Raw genomic sequence first — 19,175 nt, 5'->3', positions numbered from 1 at the left:
TTCTGTATATGGCAATCAGCTTGCATACAGAATGACAGTGGGTGGGGTGGGGCTGTTCTTGTACTCAGAAGAGGAGTGCGACCGGCCCCATCAGGGAGCTGAGGCTTTTCGCAGGGTAACAGCTCTGCTCCCTGAAGGCCTAACATTACGGACAAAAGACGTCCGTAAAAGGGATCCTCATGGACAATGGACGTGAGCTTCAAAATATGGACGGTCCATGAAATTTACGGGCGGCTGGTCACCCTAGGCATATAAATTTCTCATGGATTTGAAAAGATTTTATTTACGTACTAAATTTGTAAAAAATCAGGGCCTTTGAAAGCAGAAACCAATAATCCACGTGTGAAGTGTTTAATTTGTTCCGGTGGTTTTCAGTGGGCACCACTGTCACTTATTTCAGTGGACCGGACACTTTGCCACCTCCTGCACTGCCCAGGTCTAAAGCAGGTGCGCAACATACATTGGGCTCAAAGTGCTTCAGCACCCCCCCTATTTACTTGTTAATGTGGCTTTGTTGTTCTTTCACCCTTTCTTAAAGACCCTGCATCTTCACTCTGCCGATTGCTGGAAGGATTAGACCCCCCCCTCGAAATTTCTATTAGCCACCTCCTCCCACCCCTTCTGAAATTTCACTCTAGATGCGCCTCTGGTCTGCAGCTGCCTTAATTTACAGATGAGTCTTTACTTTACTTTCACAATCAGCCATAGGAGTAGAAGAAGGACAACCAATGCAGTGATCCTTCGCCATTGAATGTATTGGCAGCCCTTATTTTATTTCCACAAAAAACAACAGTTGAAATAAAAGAAGGACGGTTGCTCTCCTGCTGGATGGTGTGCATGCTGCCTACTGGCCAGGAAGTACGGGTATATGACACATGAGGTCAGAGGCTCCGGACAGTAAAGGCACTTCAGATGCTTCCAGGACACATATGTGATCAAAAAAACGAGTAAGGTAAGGCCTGTAGGGTGACCAACCGTCCGTAAATTTCACGGACCGTCCGTAATTGGGACCTCACGTCCGTTGTCCGTGAGGATCCCTTTTATGGACGCCTTTTGTCCGTAATTTTGGCCATCACAGGGAGCAGCACTGCTCCCCTGTGAGAGGCCTCACCCCCCTGATGGGGCCGCCTCGCGCTCCTCCTGGAGCACAAGAGCAGCCCCACCTGCCCATTGTCATTCTGTCTGCGGCTGATTGCCACATACAGAATGACAATGTGGCAGTCTGGGGGTGTTAAAGCATGTGGCAGCCTCATCCTACCTTAGTGTACAGCAGGGCAATCTGTCAGAAAAAAAGGTAAAACGCCCATGCTGCAACGTGAAAAAACTGTTTATATAAAGAAGTCTGAAGAACAAGTTAAAAAGAAGGTGTTATTGTTCTTTTACTGTCCCATCATTTTAGAGTGAGATATTTTCCATACTATATTCAACAAAGCCCTGGTTAGTGCTTTTTTATTTTAAGCAACTAACACCCATTGACAGAGCCAATAGTCCTGGCTTCTTGTTGGTGTAATGATACTTGCTGTATTATACATCTACTCACCGGCAGTGTAGCTCTTGGGACGTTGTTTGGGGCTGGAGGATCTTGTGCTGATTTTCCCCGAACTTTGGATCTTGGTGGTTGCCGGTCGCGGCACCCGCTCATTGCTTCAGTTACCGGACCCGCCCACACTGCACACACCGCTGCGGGACTGCGAGGCAGTGCCTGACACACCTGAAGCCTCTTCCCGCAGCGGCAACGCCCCCCTGCCTGGCTCAGCTCGGCTATAACTGTTCGCAGCACCCGCTTCGCGGGTGCTACTCACCGGCAGTGTAGCTCTTGGGACGTTGTTTGGGGCTGGAGGATCTTGTGCTGATTTTCCCCGAACTTTGGATCTTGGTGGTTGCCGGTCGCGGCACCCGCTCATTGCTTCAGTTACCGGACCCGCCCACACTGCACACACCGCTGCGGGACTGCGAGGCAGTGCCTGACACACCTGAAGCCTCTTCCCGCAGCGGCAACGCCCCCCTGCCTGGCTCAGCTCGGCTATAACTGTTCGCAGCACCCGCTTCGCGGGTGCTACTCACCGGCAGTGTAGCTCTTGGGACGTTGTTTGGGGCTGGAGGATCTTGTGCTGATTTTCCCCGAACTTTGGATCTTGGCGGTTGCCGGTCGCGGCACCCGCTCATTGCTTCAGTTACCGGACCCGCCCACACTGCACACACCGCTGCGGGACTGCGAGGCAGTGCCTGACACACCTGAAGCCTCTTCCCGCAGCGGCAACGCCCCCCTGCCTGGGAGGACAAAAAGCAGGATCATAAATCCGCGCAGCGGGACGCGTGCGGGACTAAGCGCGGGGCTAAGCCCGGGCAAAGGGCGGGCCCTCTGAGGCCCTCAGAGGCCAGAAGAGCCTGCCCTGGGCCTCCCACGCTGCCTGTTGGCTATTAGCTCCTGGGACCACGGACCCTTAAATAACTGTAAGTTTGGCTACTGTTAACGTTTCCATATTACACGGGACTGACCTACCAGATTGACTTTTGCGCTCAACCAGCATAACTGTTAAAACCTACCACTGTTATCTTTTTAGGGTCTATTATGAACTGTCGAGAGACCAGAAGTATGGCAGTTGCTGGAGCAAAAAAACTGACTGGCACTCTTGATGATTTTATTGTTCGGACTCATGCACTAATAGACGAAGGGATTATTCTAATGGACAGAAGGGTGTCCCAAGACTTGGCTATGGCCAAGCGATCCTCTTTAGGCCTTATAGCCCAAGCTCGTACCCCACACGCTGCAACAGGCCCAAATGCTCTTGTCACTGTACATAGTGAGGGGGGAAATGACGTCTTGAGTTCTCAAGACGGTTTGGAGGCCACCCCTAATCTCACCTTGTTTGCAGACAGTGGCCTAGCTGAAAATGAGCCTGAAAATCTCCCTATGGCCAATGAATTACATCAAAGGGGCATGAAAGAGGGGGCAATTCCAAAACAAAAGACTAAGAAGCCTGTTAGTCGCAAAGGTAAAAAAGCACACATTACCCAAAATCAAGATTTACCCACCCCAGATTCGGCGCCGATAAATATGAGTAGTAATTTGGTTGCTCACATTGCTGATACGGGGGAAGTACACCAAGTTAATGTTGGCCTATCCTTAAGTCTACCAGATGACACTGTTATAGACAGTAGTTTAGAGGAAATTTTGGAATTAAGTGGGGCAGTAGATAATCATGTCGGAGCCAGTGAGGACAGAATGAGCCTAGGTATGGTAAACCATAATGTTTTTGAAATGTTGAAAATTCTCTTGGAACCCATCGAAGTTAGGCTACGCTGTTTAGAAACAATTTTAAAAAATATTCATAAAGATATAAGAGCCCCTAGTTTTAATTTGAATAATAAGGTGCCACATGTAAAAACTGTAACGAACAAGCCAACTGTGACTGATAAAAGTGTCCCCACTACCAAAAAAAATGTACCCAGTAATCCTGGTAACACCGTCAATCCAGTAAGTACCACATTAAAGACCCCCAACCCTAACCAAATTTTAGACTCAGCTAAACCCAAGGCTACCCCACAAGTTAAATTTAAAGACCCTACACCTCCGACCCCTAAATCTGACCAGGCTGAAAAAGATAAGAGAGAGTTTCGGAGAAACGTCCACCTTCCCCCGGATGCATGTTCGTATGTTGTGATCCTAACTGGGGTTACTGAACTTGCATCAACTGAAGTAGAATCTTACCAGGCATTAAAAAATAAAGTATGTCACTGGTTGTCAAAAAACCACCCATTACCACCTGGCATGCCTAGTAACATCTTAATGATTGAGAGAACCCCTTGGGTTGGTGGCAATAGGAAAAACCTAAAAGGTGACTGCATTGTGGTTACCTTTGAGAACCCACAGGTGGTCAATTACATCTTTGCCGGCGCTCCGCGCTACCAGGCAAGCACGGTTACTGCCAGGCCACTTTCCTACTTCTATGCACAGGGGAACCAGTTAGACAAAATATGGAGTTGGTTAAGGGGACCACAGGACTATAAAAACAGACAGAGGTTTAACCCCCCATGGGAGGTGCACCCCCGTGGCTGGGAGGAGGGTGGCGATGATAGATGGAACCTAGTCAGGAGAAGAAGGGCTAGACCTTCCCAGGGAGGGTTTGCTCCAGGGCCCCAAAATAGCTACCCACATTATGACCACCATTTTGGGAAAGGGCAAGAGAATTACTTCAATGTTCCAACGTTCAACCATTACGAGTGCCCATCATTCATGGAGTGGGTAGATTGACAAGAATCGGGCTCACTCACCAAACAGCTGCAAAATATCCCTTCCACCTCCCTGCAGGGCAGTCAGCCCGCACAAGAACTAAACATTGAGACAAATTCTGACTCTGTGTTATTTGTAGGTCAGGGTACTGAGGGTAGAATAGCATCCTGTGTGAAAGATGAAAGTGAAAAGGGCAGGGGGGGGATCACATTGGCTACATGGAACATTGCGGGTCTTAGGAGCAAAATTGATGACCCTTATTGGAGAGACCTTATAGGCACCACAGACATAATAGCCATGCAGGAAACATGGGCCACTGACAATACACTTACTGTGGATGGCTTTACCACTTTTTTTCTTCCAGCAGTAAATTCAAAACGAGGGCGGGCCAAAGGCGGCTTGGTTACATTAATATCCGCCAAGATCCCGGGCACCTACAAAGAAATTCCCACTGGTAGCCCTTACTGCCTCGCAGTCTCAATAACACATAGGGGTTCTAATACGGTATTGTTAGTGAATTTCTATAACTCTTTTGATAGGGAACACCCAGTTGACAACCTGCTGAGGTTAAACTCTTTTTTAGTTAACTTCAAGGAGTCTATAGAGACTGAATGTACCGTCATCTTATTGGGAGACTTCAATGTTCATGGTTGCCTGGACAAATGCCCCCCCAATGTTTTATTTGGCCCTCCAGAAGAAGAGAATATCCACTTCGAACATTCAGAGCAGGGAATGTTTTTAGAATCCCTGTTGGCTGAAAATGGGTTGATGTTGCCGAATGGGGGGGGGGAGGATACCCCTACTTTCACGGGTCATGGATGTGGGTCCACAATTGATTACATTTTTTTGAGTAGCAGTTATGGGAGTCAAATTATCAATTACTATTTTGTAAGGTCGCATCATAGTGACCACAATCTGGTTGTATTAAAAGTCAAGAATGTACTTGACATTAAGGAAAGTAGCTTGAGTTTAGTGGATAAAAGTGATATTCGATCAACCGACCAGGCACGCAGAATCAAATGGTGTAAGATAATTCCTGAGGACTTTTTTAGTAACCTGTGTATCAGTAGTCAGGAGGCCATAAAACTCTGTTTGGATGATCAGGCGGAGGATAATGAGGTAATAGAGGCGTATAAAAGGGTCTGCGCCGATATTCTGTCCAACCTGACGCGACAGGGTAAAAGGAAAACTCAAGGCAAGGAAGGCTGGTTTGATAACAAATGTTCTGCTGCTAATCACAAGTTAAAAGTAGCACTTAAATCCAAACCAGTAGATAGAACGCTTGTGGCCACCCTTAGGAAAGAATATAAGTCCACCATTGAAAATAGGCGCTGGGAGATCAGAGAGGACGCTTGGGCCGACCTGACCTCAATTGATGTTTTAAAAAGCAGCGCCAAATTTTGGGCCTTGGTCAACCAACCTTTTTTCTCGGATTCAAGCAACAACGACCTGGATTGCGGTATCCAAGAAGAAAAATGGCACTTGCACTTTAGATCTGTTTATGAACAGGAAACCTCTGGAGTTGAAGATACGATTAGTTTCTCTCAACTCCCTTATAGCTTACCGGTAGATGAGGAAGAGGTGGCCGTGGCCATTGGGAAAATGACCAGTATTAAAGCTCCTGGGCCAGATGGGGTTCCCGCTGATCTTTTTAAAACTGATATTTTATTTTGGTCCAAAATCTTAGCAAGAGTATTCAACAGAATTTTTAAAGTAGGAATCCCAGAATCATGGACCCAATCAGTGATTGTCCCCATATACAAAAAAGGGGACAGGGGGAACCCTGGAAACTATCGCCCTATATCCCTAATAGATTCTGCGGTTAAGGTCCTAGGGAGAGTGGTTCTTAGCAAACTGACTGAATGGTTAGAGGAGACTAACACCCTCTCCCCCCTTCAGTATGGTTTTAGAAAGGGGCGCAGCACTATTGACCAAAGTCTAAACTTACAATTGCTAATAGGGAAATATACACAAGCAAAGCAAGGATCCCTGTATATTGCATTTATGGATCTGTCCTCGGCATTCGACCGAGTTAACAGATCCAAGTTGTGGGGACAGCTCCTTAGTATTGGAATTGACCCAAATGTTGTGTATTTTCTAGCTGACCTCCATAGGGAACTTACTGCTACGGTCCGCTATGACAGAAAAGGGAATTGTACAGGGAAAATTAGTATCACCAATGGTGTAAGGCAGGGTTGCATTCTTGCTCCCCTGCTTTTCACACTATATATCAATGATTTGGGTGGAATACTGAATACAGCTTGTAAGGATATACCCAGGGCAGGGAAATACCTACTGCCAGCATTATTGTATGCGGACGATGCTGCTCTCATAGCTAGAACCACAGTGGGTTTACAAAGTCTGTTGAACTCTTTTTATACTTTTATGATAAAACTGGATTTAAGTATCAATTTCGGCAAATCTCATGTTATGGTGGTAGGCCACAATGCAAAGGCCAAAAAGAATGTCATGACACTGCACTGTAACGGCCACAAGTTATCAAGAGTTTCAAGATTCCCCTATTTGGGGGTCGTGTTTGATGACCGTTCTACATGGCACCCCCAAATGTTGGAGAAAAAAAAGGTTTTGGCACGATCTGTTTCGGCGGTATTGGGTTTCTCTCGTAAACTTGGGGTGAAGCCTATAGAGGCAGTTTTAAAAGTGGATGCTGCCAAATGCATTGCTATCGCCATGTATGGCGCAGATTTGTGGGGCTTTAGGCCTATTAAATTCCTTCAAGTGATTGAAGATAATTTTTTAAAATCAGTACTCTCCTTGCCAAGATCCACTGCCAGCTTCATTGTCCATCAGGAATGCGGGGTGGATTTCTTGGAGGATCGAGTCTCTATGGCCCCCCTTTTAAAATGGATATCGGTGTGGCTTAACTTAGAGCTGGAAGTCAATCATGAAATCCTGAAGGACTGTTTAAAACTAGATCATTGGAATAAGATCCCCTGGCTAAAATATGTTGAACAGATATGTGTAAAGTTGGGACGGCCTGATATGTTTCATAATTATTCCGCCCTTGTGAAAGCTGATCTGAAGTGGGCAAAGAGCAGTTTCTTGCAGTATAGTGGGATGGACAGAGAAAGCAGGGAGCTGAAAAAGCCCTCTGTTCGGTCCCACCAATTGATTGTCTCTTCAGACTATGAACCGGAACTTTATCTGAAGGTTGTTAATAATTCCAACCACAGGTATCTTCTTACCAAGTTCCGCTTGAACAAAGTCCATCTGGTAATCTCTGGCCGTCCTGGCTGGACCAGGGATTTGGATCTGAACCTATGTAACTGTGATGGTCACTCAATCATGGATACTGCCCACTACTTATTTTTCTGTGCCCATTTTAATGATATCAGGAAAAAATTCATTATACCCCTATTAAAGGGGAGAGGTTTCAGGCAGGTCAAACCAGCTTTATTGTATCTTCAACTGTTAACAAACATTTGGGAAATCTATAATGTGGCCAAATTTTTAACCATTGCAGTGAGATTGGGAAAAAAGATTAACTGGACATAGATTACCCACCATAACTGTGCCTTCTGTAACTTGAATCAAGTTTTTTTACTCTGCGAAATCTTAACTGTTGTACATTTTCTTTTTAACTGTAGAATGATATTTTTTTTAATGCTGTATTGTGATCTTCGGACTATTTTCTATGTATGTCTTGTACTTTTATGGTTTTTGAATATTGAACCGAATAAAGTATTTCTTGACTTGACTACATCTGTAAATGTAAATGTACAGGAATTTATATAGCGCAAATCACAACTGGTTTCTAAGCACTTGCTTAGGGAACCCGTCCTGGTATTCCCCTGTGAGATAACCCCAGCAGGGTATCCACAAGGTGAAAGCCAAGCATCCCACCGCAATGGGTCTTTGTGGATATTAAGCAAGCTATTGCCCACAGTCATAGAGTGTGAACCCGTGAGTCGAGTAGGCACCGGAGCGAGAATTGTCGAGTCCATGGACATTTTAGGACTCAAGACCCCGCCGAGCCGGGAATTGAACCCTGGTCCCAGGCTGACCTCTGCTTCCAGGTCTGCCTACTCTAACCAGTGAGCCACACTTCTCCACTGGATGCAATTACAGAAACAACATAATACCAGTCGGGCGAAAGACTATGCTAAGCGCAGATTTTGCGTAGGTGTTTTTAACCACCCCCTTAATTACATCAAACACACACTTTGAAGAGACCCCCAAGTTTTTGCACACCACATAAATCCATGGAAACAACATCATGTCACAGTCACCTCTCATCCTGGCAAAGTGCATCATGCATGACTCATTACTTATACGTTTTCAAATTGCCTATGTGCAGGGGCATAGTGAACTCTTCCCCACCCCTTGCTTTAGGAACTACAGCGAGTTGAAGTTCTTGATGGGCCTCTTCTACCTGTGACTCTGCAGACAAAGGCTCAGCTCATAATGTGAAAAGGTGAGAAAGTAAATAAGTAAAGGAATGTGTGAATGGCTGGATGGATTACTGAAAGGATGAATGAAAGGGTAAATGGATAGATAATTAAAGAAAGGATGGATGGATGAGTGAATGAGTGGAAGTATGGATGAGAGAAAAGGTAAATAGATGGATGTATGGTGGAGGGGTAGATGATGGGCAAGTGAATGGATGCATGGATGAGTAAGTGAATGGATGGCTGGATGGGTGAAAGAGTAAATGGCTGGATGGGTAAGTGAATAGATGGATGGGTGGAAGAGTGGATGGATGACTGTATGGATGGATGGGGTGAAAGGGTGGGTAGATGAATGATGGAAGAGTGAAAGGGTGGATGAAGGGATGGATGAGTGAAATGATGGATGGAAGGATATATGGTGGATAGGTTTGCAAATGGCTGAGTATGTTTGGATATAGATGGGCACACAGATGGAAGGACAGAATGAATGGTGAAAGACTGAATTATGGATGAAAGAATGATTGCACCTTGTAGCACCCATTATCTTAACTATCATTTCCTATACAATGACTTTCACGTTATTATGAGTCATTGTCTCTATATAATGTGTGTGTGATGTAACGTACTCCGACACCCTGCCCTACATACTTGGGATTAGTAACACTATAAAATAAATTAAATACACATGAGAGACGGTCTAAGTATAGATGAGGGGCACCAATGGAGGGTGGTAGCAAGGCCGGACTGGCCGGACCTGGCATTGGGTGTTTCACTGGGAGGCGGAAAGGGGGGGAGAGCGCTTTTGTTACTGGGGGCTGGCACTGCAAATCCCCTTGTATATCCAGTAGTTTTCAATCAACAATAAAAGTGGCCTCACTTATATTCAGGTGTGGTTCATCATTGTCTGGTGACTAATGTACCTGCTGGAGTGAGATGCAAATTTTGAATCGTCTAAGGTAGCAAGCTGTGGCCATACTGAAAAACCGTGACGTGCACGGTTGTCTCAACCTAATTTAAACTTATTTTGACTTGTACTTAGGTGGTTGTCTATTTACTTACTTATATACTATTGCGCGACCACCTCTGACATGTCTGTAAAACGTAACTTTTGTCCCGAAGTTTTGTCCTGAATTTTGACCCTTTGTCCTGAATTTTTGTCCTGAATTTTGTCCCTATGTCCTGAATTTTAACACTCACCGTCCTGAATTTGCACCTATGCCAGTTGGTCACCCTAGAGGCCTGCATTCCCAGCTCACTCACTAAGCACCCTCACTCCTCAGAATACTTTTAAGGATTACAGTTTTTTTTTTTAATTAAGCACTGTTGACATTCACTACGCTTCGTCAGAAACTTTTGCTGAATCAGCTCTTTTTTCTTTTACAACGCAGAGCAAGAACACTGTGTTCTTTAGCGTCGCCCCCTCCCATTCACCCTCTCAGTACAGTTCGACTGCATTTCCTTCAGGCTACACGTGAGTTATACAAATTACCTTAATATTTGATTTCAGTTATGCAGTGTAATTTCACGAGAGGAATAACCTCTCTTGGCACCTCTTGTGCACTGCAGTGCATTGCGTCTGCTCTATACACGGCCCAGGGAGGCTCGTATATCTCTCCCGGGCCGGGCTGGTGGCAGCGTCACGGCGATCCATCAGCGCGCGCTGATCAGCCCCGGGCGAACCTGGGAGCGTCGCAGTGCACATAATGTAATGAGGTGGGGTTTCCCTTCCAGGCAGAACTGAGAGGGAATCACTGGCTACGAACACCATATAATGTGCTCCTGGAGACGGGTGCTGAATGCCTCAGCTGTGAGACAATTGTATTTGAAGGAAGCATTGATTAGCTAAAATGATCGCCCACTGTTGCATGCTTAAGTTGTCTTAACAAATCCGCATTTTTATCAAGTACGGTGCAACTGGTTTATTAACACTCCGAGCCAGTGCTTAGTTTGTGAAAAAAAAGTTTGGGCAATAGCCCCTGTCAGGAGGTCACTGCAGCTTTCATTACCAATTGCCACTGCCAGCGCAGCTAATGACAGTACCAACACAACCACTATGCATCACACTCTTGCAAGTGTGACAATTCAGAGTGTTCCAGACCCCCCAAACCTAGAACAATGGCGTGGGTGGTAGGCATTACTAATTTTCAATGTACATTGAATAATTAAACACTGTTAGTGGGCTCAACTCAAATTTAGACAAACAGGGCCCCGTGTGGTGGTCTGGCAGTAGTGTTGGGGTCGAGAAATAAGTCCAGGTGTCGAGTTCCGGAAACTACTGTCTCAAATTAAGCACTTCTCTGAACAGAGGGAAACAATACTCCCTTGAAATGCTGCAGTTGTCTCCACCAATCAGGTGTGCATGGGGGCAGTAATAGGTATTAACGCTTTGAGCGAAGTGGTGGGATAGTCTCAACTAATTCAGAAGGTTTACCAAGTGGAGGGTAACTGCTGTTGATTGCCTGCATTCTAAATTGTTGGAAAGGGTGTAGCATAGGGGTTCTTAACCTTTTGACTTCTATGGACTCCACTTAATCGTTATGGGAATCTGGGGGCCCCCACTAAGTAATTATTGGAAGCCGATGACCCAGACTTAAACATTTTCGATAAGTTGAACTACAAAACAATTCAGAAAAAATACTGAAACAAGCATTCATTACACAAATCTACCAACTATGAAATATGTTGTTTAATTTACAGACAAGTATAAAAAAAACTAAATTTGACTGAAAAGGTTGGAGCTTTTCTAAATTCAATTGAGGTCACTCATTGTCCATACTGATTCTGTTTTTTCATGTGCACTGCTTCTATTAATCAATTTGCGGATACTAACTTAATTTTTACCTTCCAATTTCAAATTCCTATACATTTACTAAAGGTTTTCACATTTTCAATTGTACATTGTGCTTCTTTATTTATAAACACGTTATTAATCTGATAATATTATTTAATTTTCTAAGCTAAACAGTTGCGGACTCCCTGAGTATGCTTCGTGGGACCCCAGGGGTCCTCGGACCACAAGTTAAGAAGCACTGGTGGGGCAGAAACATGAAGCAGACGAGGGAAGACGTGGTATCTATCTGCCTGTTGTGTCATAACAGGGAAATTAGAGTTAGTAACCTTGTTGCCTCCATACCTTGGGTGTTAACAGCTCTTAATTGTCATTTTCCCTGTTTATGTGGTGTGTCTTCAACTCAGCAGTAACATTGTTGGGCAGACAATTAACAGTGCTTTACCTCCTGAGCAAAGCAATTAAAATATGTGAACGCACTGAGTGCAGGGCAATGAGTCTCCCACGTGGAAGTCTGAGAAAATTAGTTAGTTGCATATCCCCAGAGCTACTGGAGCTATGTGATTTTTTATCCTCAGTATTTTATGCATAATTAATTTGCAGTTGTCGCCGCATAATACATCCTCTGTTACATAGTATGCATATGTCACAAAGATACATTGTTTAGAGCTGTAACTGATCAAAAGTTACAATTAACTCAACAACATGTTGCAGTGCAGTGGACATCTCTTTGCAAAGGTCGACTGGTCCACTTTCTGTTGCTTATTCCTGCATTTGGGTGTTATTCTGGTCAGTGATTTAACCCCTTCGGTGCTGATGACTGCTCCTGGTCGTCATCAGTTGCGGTGGCCGTGTGCTGATGACTGCTGGGAGCCGTCATGACCACGACCGCGATCGGAATGTGCCGCACAGGTGCAGAAATCCGGCCGCGGCAGAGGGGTTAAATGGGCCGGTACTATCCAGTACGGAGTACCAGCACTTTTTTATTTTGATAGGGAGAGTACCAGTACTTCTCAAGACGGGCGTTATACTTTTAATAGGAGAGTACCGGCACTTCTCAGAAACAAACAGGTACTCCTGTATAGAGAACCTGCACTTCTATTTTTCCATTTCAAGCACTGATTCTGGTAGTACTGAGATGAAACATTTTCCCAGACACTTTTAACCTGTTTAAAAATTACAGAATTATGAAGTAATACTATCGCAAAATATGCTGCATACATTGCAGATTTTGGCTTTTCTTGCCTCATAAGTTAGTCAAACTTGCCACATCATTTGAGCCTCCCTGGCCACATAATTCCAGTGGCTCTGCCCACAGCCGTTCATCACATGCTCTCACTTTTGCAATTAAGAGCAAGTCAGCAAGGTTAGCAAGGTCACCAAAGGACGGTGCAGCGTGTGAAGACTATTGCATGCTCTTCCAGCAGCTGACTTATGCACTGTGGCAGCTGCAGCTGATGTGATGGATAGAGGGGGCGTGTTTGCTGTGCAGAGCTTGTCTAAAGTAGCTGTTAACTGCTGCACAAGTCCATTTGTTTCTGTCAAAACCGGTGAAAGGCCCTATGAAGGATTTGTGTTTGCACCATCCAAGCATCCATGCCAGGGGAAAGGACTTTACGGAGGCAGGGAGTACCTGGATGCAAACAGTTCTTGGCTAAGTGCAAAGTGATGCAAAACTAAACAAAGTCCTTGAAGAGTGTTTACATCCAGGACAAAGGCGCTCAATGTGTTTTGCGCTGGAAAGGTCCCCTTTTGCAGCACGAAAACTCTTTCACTGCCTTGCATCATGTTGTGTCAAGGGGGTGTTACTGGGGCAGAGCAATGCAAATACCCGTAGGTTTTGATTTAAAACCTAATCTACTAAGATACCCTGATTGAGCTTTTCCTCAAATCGAAGACCTCCTCGGACAAGGTGGGGTGTATTTATTTCTCAAAAACACAGCACACATCTAATGCATGGGATAATGTTGTACTGGAAGGGTGCGCTTCCAGCACCAATGTTTACTAGACAGAGCACACTCATCAGTACACCACGGTGACGGCTCTGCCCTGCGCAAGCTAGCCTGATGCGTGCCAGCTCGCGAGATGACAGCAGCATCCGGCCATCGTTTGTAGATAATGGCCCTGCGCAATATTTGCCCATTTGCGCTGCGCATGGAAGCAAAGTTAGCTGTTGCGCTGTATGGGTAATTAGTAACTCCGGACTCCCGTTTCTAAATGGGCTTTTTGTAGGACTAGAGCAGGGAATAAGAGATAAATATCAGAGGGTTGAAATATGCAGACATCGAGTACACCCACGAAGACTGCTCAATGGAGACACTTAAAATAAGGGTGTGGGTGAGGCTTTTGAAATTCAAATGTAATGTAAGCAAGGGCAGGCGCCCTCAGTAGGGTCCGAGGTGCTGGATTTGAACCAGTTTTATATCTGTTATTGTAATGGTGCTCTAAGCCTTTGATCCACAGTAAGGTCAAGGGTTGAACTCGCTACACTGTGCTCACTCTCAAGGCGAGAATTGTGACTACCTATTCTGAGGAAAAAGAAGGGCGTTAAAGAAAGACGAATACATCGCCACCTGTTTTGAGTTGCCTGCTGGACTCAATCCGTCTCTAACTGCACGAAGACAGGAATGCACCGGCGGCTGCATTCAACCCATCAATGCAGTATTTCATGCTGTGTTATCAGCGAGTTGTTGATTTCATTTGCCCAAAGAAAATAGGCGACAAAGGTCTCGCACCTTTTTACCTGGCAAAGTGAGTGCGGTCCGTGGGTCTCTAGCCCTCCGGTGCCTCCCTGTCCCCGTGTATGAGTCAGCACCTCTGGGTGCAAGCTGCAAAGGGATGCACCGCACGGTGTCATTGCAAGGGTGCTGTGCCCTAATGCATGAAAGGAAATGTACTACCCTGTTGCTGCTGTAGCAAACGACAGGCATATCTGGCACGCTGCTGGCACTTCGCATCTCGGGGCGCCGGTGCCACTCAACCTGCTGCAAACACAGTTGCTCTCAGGGGCTGCATAGACATGTTTAGGTAAAACGTATTTTAATCGGAAGTAGCGCAGACGGCCGCACTGTGCACGAGGCTGAATTATGACATCTCAAGAGAGTTACGGTTGCACCACAGGTGCACGGAGCCACGCGCCAGACCAAAGCACGAGCGTCGGTAGAGCGAAGGGAGATCTTGCAGTGCAGAGGTGCAAAACAAAGGCTGACACTCATGGCAAGTGGGTGTTCTCGATGTGCTTTGAGTCTCAAAGTGTGCAGCCGCCGAGTCGGATCTATTGTATCAGGCGTGTTATGGTTGGCACCTGTGCTGCCTCTCAAAAAACGGGATGATGCAAAGGTCACCTGCCTTTACCACGTGTAAATCACAATTCTGCGAGCACTCTGCACTAACGTCCCTGAGAACCGCACCTGCTGTCTGCGGTTGCAACCTTCCCCACGTCACCCCTACAGCATATGTCTTATTGCAAAATCCACACTAATTAACCAGACTCTAGCAGTCTGTGTATCCTGATCTGCTCAGTCTTGCCTCCAACTAGAGGCTACTCTTAGTCAAGGGCGTACAGTGCAGCCTGCAGTGAGCAACAAGGTCTCGCGCCTAAAGAAGCGTTCAGGATTCAACAGTTGGAAGAGTCCAGCCAGCGTCCTTTCAGGGGTGCTTGGGGCTCCTGGGCGTTCAAGGGTCGCCTGGGCGGGGTCTGTACGTGGCTCCCAAAGATAAACGTGGAGAGGACACCGTTGGCCTCATTTAATTGCGAGGAATAAAGCAATATATTTGCACTTAAATGCATGTAAAAGAGGTCCAACGGGAAGAAAGTCGGTGTAGGGAGTGTTTTTGAGCAATCTATGACTCGCTGGGTTGTGTTGCACGCTCGCTGCTGGCCCGTGATGTGAGGTGTAGGTCACGAGTAATAATCTCGACCATGTGGATCTCTTCAGAAGTCCGCACACGAGAACCCTCCAGGGGTATAATGCGCAAGGCCATGTGCAAGACATCTTGCTATTCCCTGTGATTAACCCAGAATGGTGGAACCTCCTGCAAAACTTTGCAGGGCCCTTTTATTGAATTGTTTATGTACCCAGTCACATCACTTCGTGGATATACAAAAATGTCTTAATACGTCTAGGACCCCTCAAGCTACAGCATCTGTGTTCTGAAATATAACCCACATGAATCCGTAAAAACATAGGAGTATCTCTGGTGTACCAAGAGCCACAGAGGGAGCCATCGATGCTCCAGGGGTCATGAAGGCTTCGCACTTCTTGGGAGGTCACGATGTCGCGAGCAGGGGCGCTGTGACGCTGGGAAGGGCTCGCCGTTTGCTGCTGCACTGCGTTGTCTGGGATGAATGCGTTAGCACCCTGGACAGCGATCAGTCACTTGTATGCATTGGAGCTGCACTGCCTCGGAGCTGTCCACGAGAGGTTCAGCTGTAGGTCTGTATTGGCCTGTAGGGCGACCTGGCAGTGCCAGGAGGGTTAGCACGACAGGTCAGGATGTGGGCGTGGTTTTTGGTTGTTTGGGGGGCGGTTTTCATTGTTAATTTCCCTGGTTTTACCACCAAATTTGCCTGCAGGAAGTGCAAATGCGCAATCTCCCGTGCCTAGTTGCAAACAGATCTACGGCATGTCTTTGCAAGTTTACAACTGCCCTGATTTAAAAATGCAGGATGCACATCTTTGCAGTCTCCCATACTTTGCAAATACAGCATCGTTAAAGCATCTCTGTAGAAGTTCAGAACTGCAAAGGAGGGGCACTTTTTTAGCTACCTGATTCCCTGTTGGTGGTGACTTTTATTTTGGTGCCTGGGCCTATTTTCTGACCCAGGCCGCCTCTGTGCAGCTGGAAGAAAAGTTATTCATTATGTGGAAGCCGTGTGCAACTAAATAAGCCATTGCTCCTTTAGCCTCAAATTTCAGTTTTTGTATTTTAAATGAGTGTGTCTTTCAATACGTCTGTCGATAATAATAATGTATTTAATTTCTTTCAGGACTCGCTAAATGACAAAAACATCCCTGGATTCTCTAAATGACACAAATATTCCAGGACTGTACAGCTGCTGGGTTCTCTGAGCGAACACCCTCCCTTTTGACTGTTTCTGTCCAAATGAATACACTTTAAGATCGAACGTAAACATAACGATACGTCACGGGCCAGTAGTAGAAGACACGAATTCATCACGGCAAGGGGCTTGCCTCACGGCTGACTGCTGTAAAAAAAAGTAACCGCAGTGTTCCTTAAAACAAAAAAAGGGGGTTTCCTCGGTGGCTTTTAGGGGGGCAGGGAGTTTCCTCGGGGCCACGGGATTTCCACAGGGGGTTTCCTCAAGGGGCAAGACTCCTTACCTCACTTGAACGCGGGAACTTGTTCCTCACGATGCTGACTACGGGTATCTGTAGAGTCGAGGAGAGAAATTCCAGTTCCAGCATCTCCCCCCGGCTCTGCGGGAAGGCCAGGATGGCACTGACCCCCTGCACCACCACCGTGTGACAGACGCTCTGCAGGAACGACACCGGGTCACTGCTCCAGGAGGAGCTGGTCGAAGAAAAGGGGAAGGCGGGCAGGTCCCCCAAGCCCGCTTCGATGGCCATCACCACTTCCAGAGACAAGTTGTAGGGCAAAAGCGCGGGCATCCGGTTCAAATTATCCACAGCAAAAAGAAGAGAGTCCCTGGGGAAGAGCATTTCATCCTCGCTCTCTTGGTTCCCAAATATCCCGGGGCCAAACCCCCAATTTTTTCCCAGCGTGGTCCCGATCCACTGCCGGCGTAGTTCCCTTCTGCCTCCGGAGAGGGCGCTGGAAGCTCCTTCCCCGCGGTCCTTCCCGGTGACAGCCTCCCCCGGAGCCTCGGTCTCCTTGTACTGCCTGTCCTGCCCGGTCTCCACCGGCTCTGTCCTGCGGGGCGGGACGTCATTGTGGAGCCAGCCTTGCAAGGTGTGCTGCTGCACCGGGACCCCCCTTGTCCTCCAGGGCTGGAGCTGCACCGCCCCGATCCTCACCGTGTGCCCGATGCGCTTCAGGATCTGGCAGGGCTGGGGGTGGGAGGACGAGCCAGGGACCCTGGCGAGCACCAGGGCGCAGGGGACCAGCAGGCAGAGCCTGCTCACCATCAACCACCACCAGCTCAGAGTCAACATCACTGGCAGGTGGGGGACGTGTCAAGGAGTGGGAAGAGGGGGGCAGCAGCCCGGGTCTGGACTCACAGGCTACGGGCGGAGAGAAACTGCAACAACCTCCCCCTCATGGAAACTTCTGAGCAGCGCTCACCTCCATACCGAAAGAAAAAGAAAAGAAAAAACCTTCACGAGCAACTATTCATTATTGTCGTCGAAGTCACCGTTTGTATTCGTCCAACCGACTCAAAGATGAGGGGCACCGTGGACAGGTATGTCTCCCCCTCTCACTCTGCTCCGGAAGTGTCATGATTGCTTTGCAGTATAATCCAATGGATCAGACGCAGCGCCCACGAGCAGTTCTCTTTTTCTTGGGGCACCACCTCTTCAGCCAGGTGTTGTAGATGGCATCAGATGGCACACGGGGTCCAGCAGGTACTCCCCGCGCTGCCCTCTCTCAGTGCGGCATCTTCCCGCCCTGGGCTGCTTGGTGGTGACTTCAGTGGAGCTCAGGCGTCAAACTTGCTGCTGCTTGGCTCTTTCTGCTGCTGCTGGCTGTCGGTCGGTCGCTTGGCTGCGCTAAACTCCCACTGATGCTGCCAGTGCCGGCTGCAGCGCAGGTGGCTCAGAGCCCGGAGCAGCGCGCGCCACGGCGCATGCCGCGAGACGGGTGTCCGCCCAGGGTGGGAGGGACTACAGGTCCCGAGATGCCCTCTGCCGGAGGTGTGAGGAGCCCGGGGCTGCCAGACGTCAAATACGAATCCCATGTGACGGTCCTGTTGTGCCGGACCCTGTGGTATGCACGTACTTAAGTTGCAAACAGTGGATGTGACTGCCACATTTCACCTGCATGTTAAATACTGTCAAACGCTGTACGTTGAAAGGAGGTGTCTCGAGTCCAAGGCACTGGGATTACATCCAAAGGAACGCGCATCTCATCTCTCAGCTGGTAGAATTAATAGCCGCTAGTAGTCCTCGGTCATTTGGATACGATCAATTGTACTACCTAGTATCGCGTCCAGTACCCCTGTCCAGCTGTGACGTGACACAAAGTCCAACCTATTCGTCTGAAAGTTCGAACAATGACCAGCTGAAAGAAAAGCCACGTCTTGAATATTCTTTCATCATTCATTCATCCATCCATTCACGTTTATCAATTACACCGCAGGAATCCCATTCAAGCATCTTTTGCTGAAGTTCCAGCATTTCCCTCTCTGCTGCCGCCGTGTTTCTGCCGAAGAGTGCCGCAGACGTCCAGGGAAGGAAGAAGGCAGCGGTGTTATGAGGTGTTGATAGAAGAGGGCTTATGAGCCAGGAAGAGGTGAAGAGAGGGGGCGAGAGACGCAGCAGGGGACTGGGAGGAGTGTGGGGCGGGTAGAGAGACAGAGACATTAATTTCTTTGACTAGGATGGCAGGAGTGGTGTGTACATCCTTCGTGTTGAACGGGAAAGGGAACGGAGAAGTCTAAACTGCCCTTATAATGCTTTATACATAATTTAATTTACTAATTTTAAAAATTTCCATATTTTACTTGCACTTTTCATGGAATGAAATTGGTTATAACTGTGAACTAATTTTTCCTAATGTTCGGCTTTTAAATTACTCTGTTATATTGCAAATGGTTTTAGGT

The 19,175-nt window shown here is 47.1% G+C and overlaps 1 protein-coding gene across 1 annotated transcript in view; it reads right to left on the bottom strand.

The window, feature by feature from the left end:
* Positions 1-17,604, bottom strand: part of GRIN3A (glutamate ionotropic receptor NMDA type subunit 3A) — a 665,328-nt gene extending 647,724 nt beyond the window's left edge. Inside the window, exon 1 of the mRNA XM_086963254.1 lies at positions 16,777-17,604. Within this exon, the coding sequence (XP_086819380.1) occupies positions 16,777-17,568 (792 nt within the window). The 5' untranslated portion in view covers positions 17,569-17,604. The remainder of the gene's footprint in view (positions 1-16,776) is intronic.
* Positions 17,605-19,175: the final 1,571 nt, after the last annotated feature.

This window comes from Lissotriton vulgaris, chromosome 3_1 (assembly GCF_964263255.1).
Source record: "Lissotriton vulgaris chromosome 3_1, aLisVul1.2, whole genome shotgun sequence".
NCBI classification, from domain to species: domain Eukaryota; kingdom Metazoa; phylum Chordata; class Amphibia; order Caudata; family Salamandridae; genus Lissotriton; species Lissotriton vulgaris.
The sequence above is the reverse complement of the archived record's forward strand: the minus strand, read 5'-3'. Positions and strand labels throughout refer to the sequence as shown.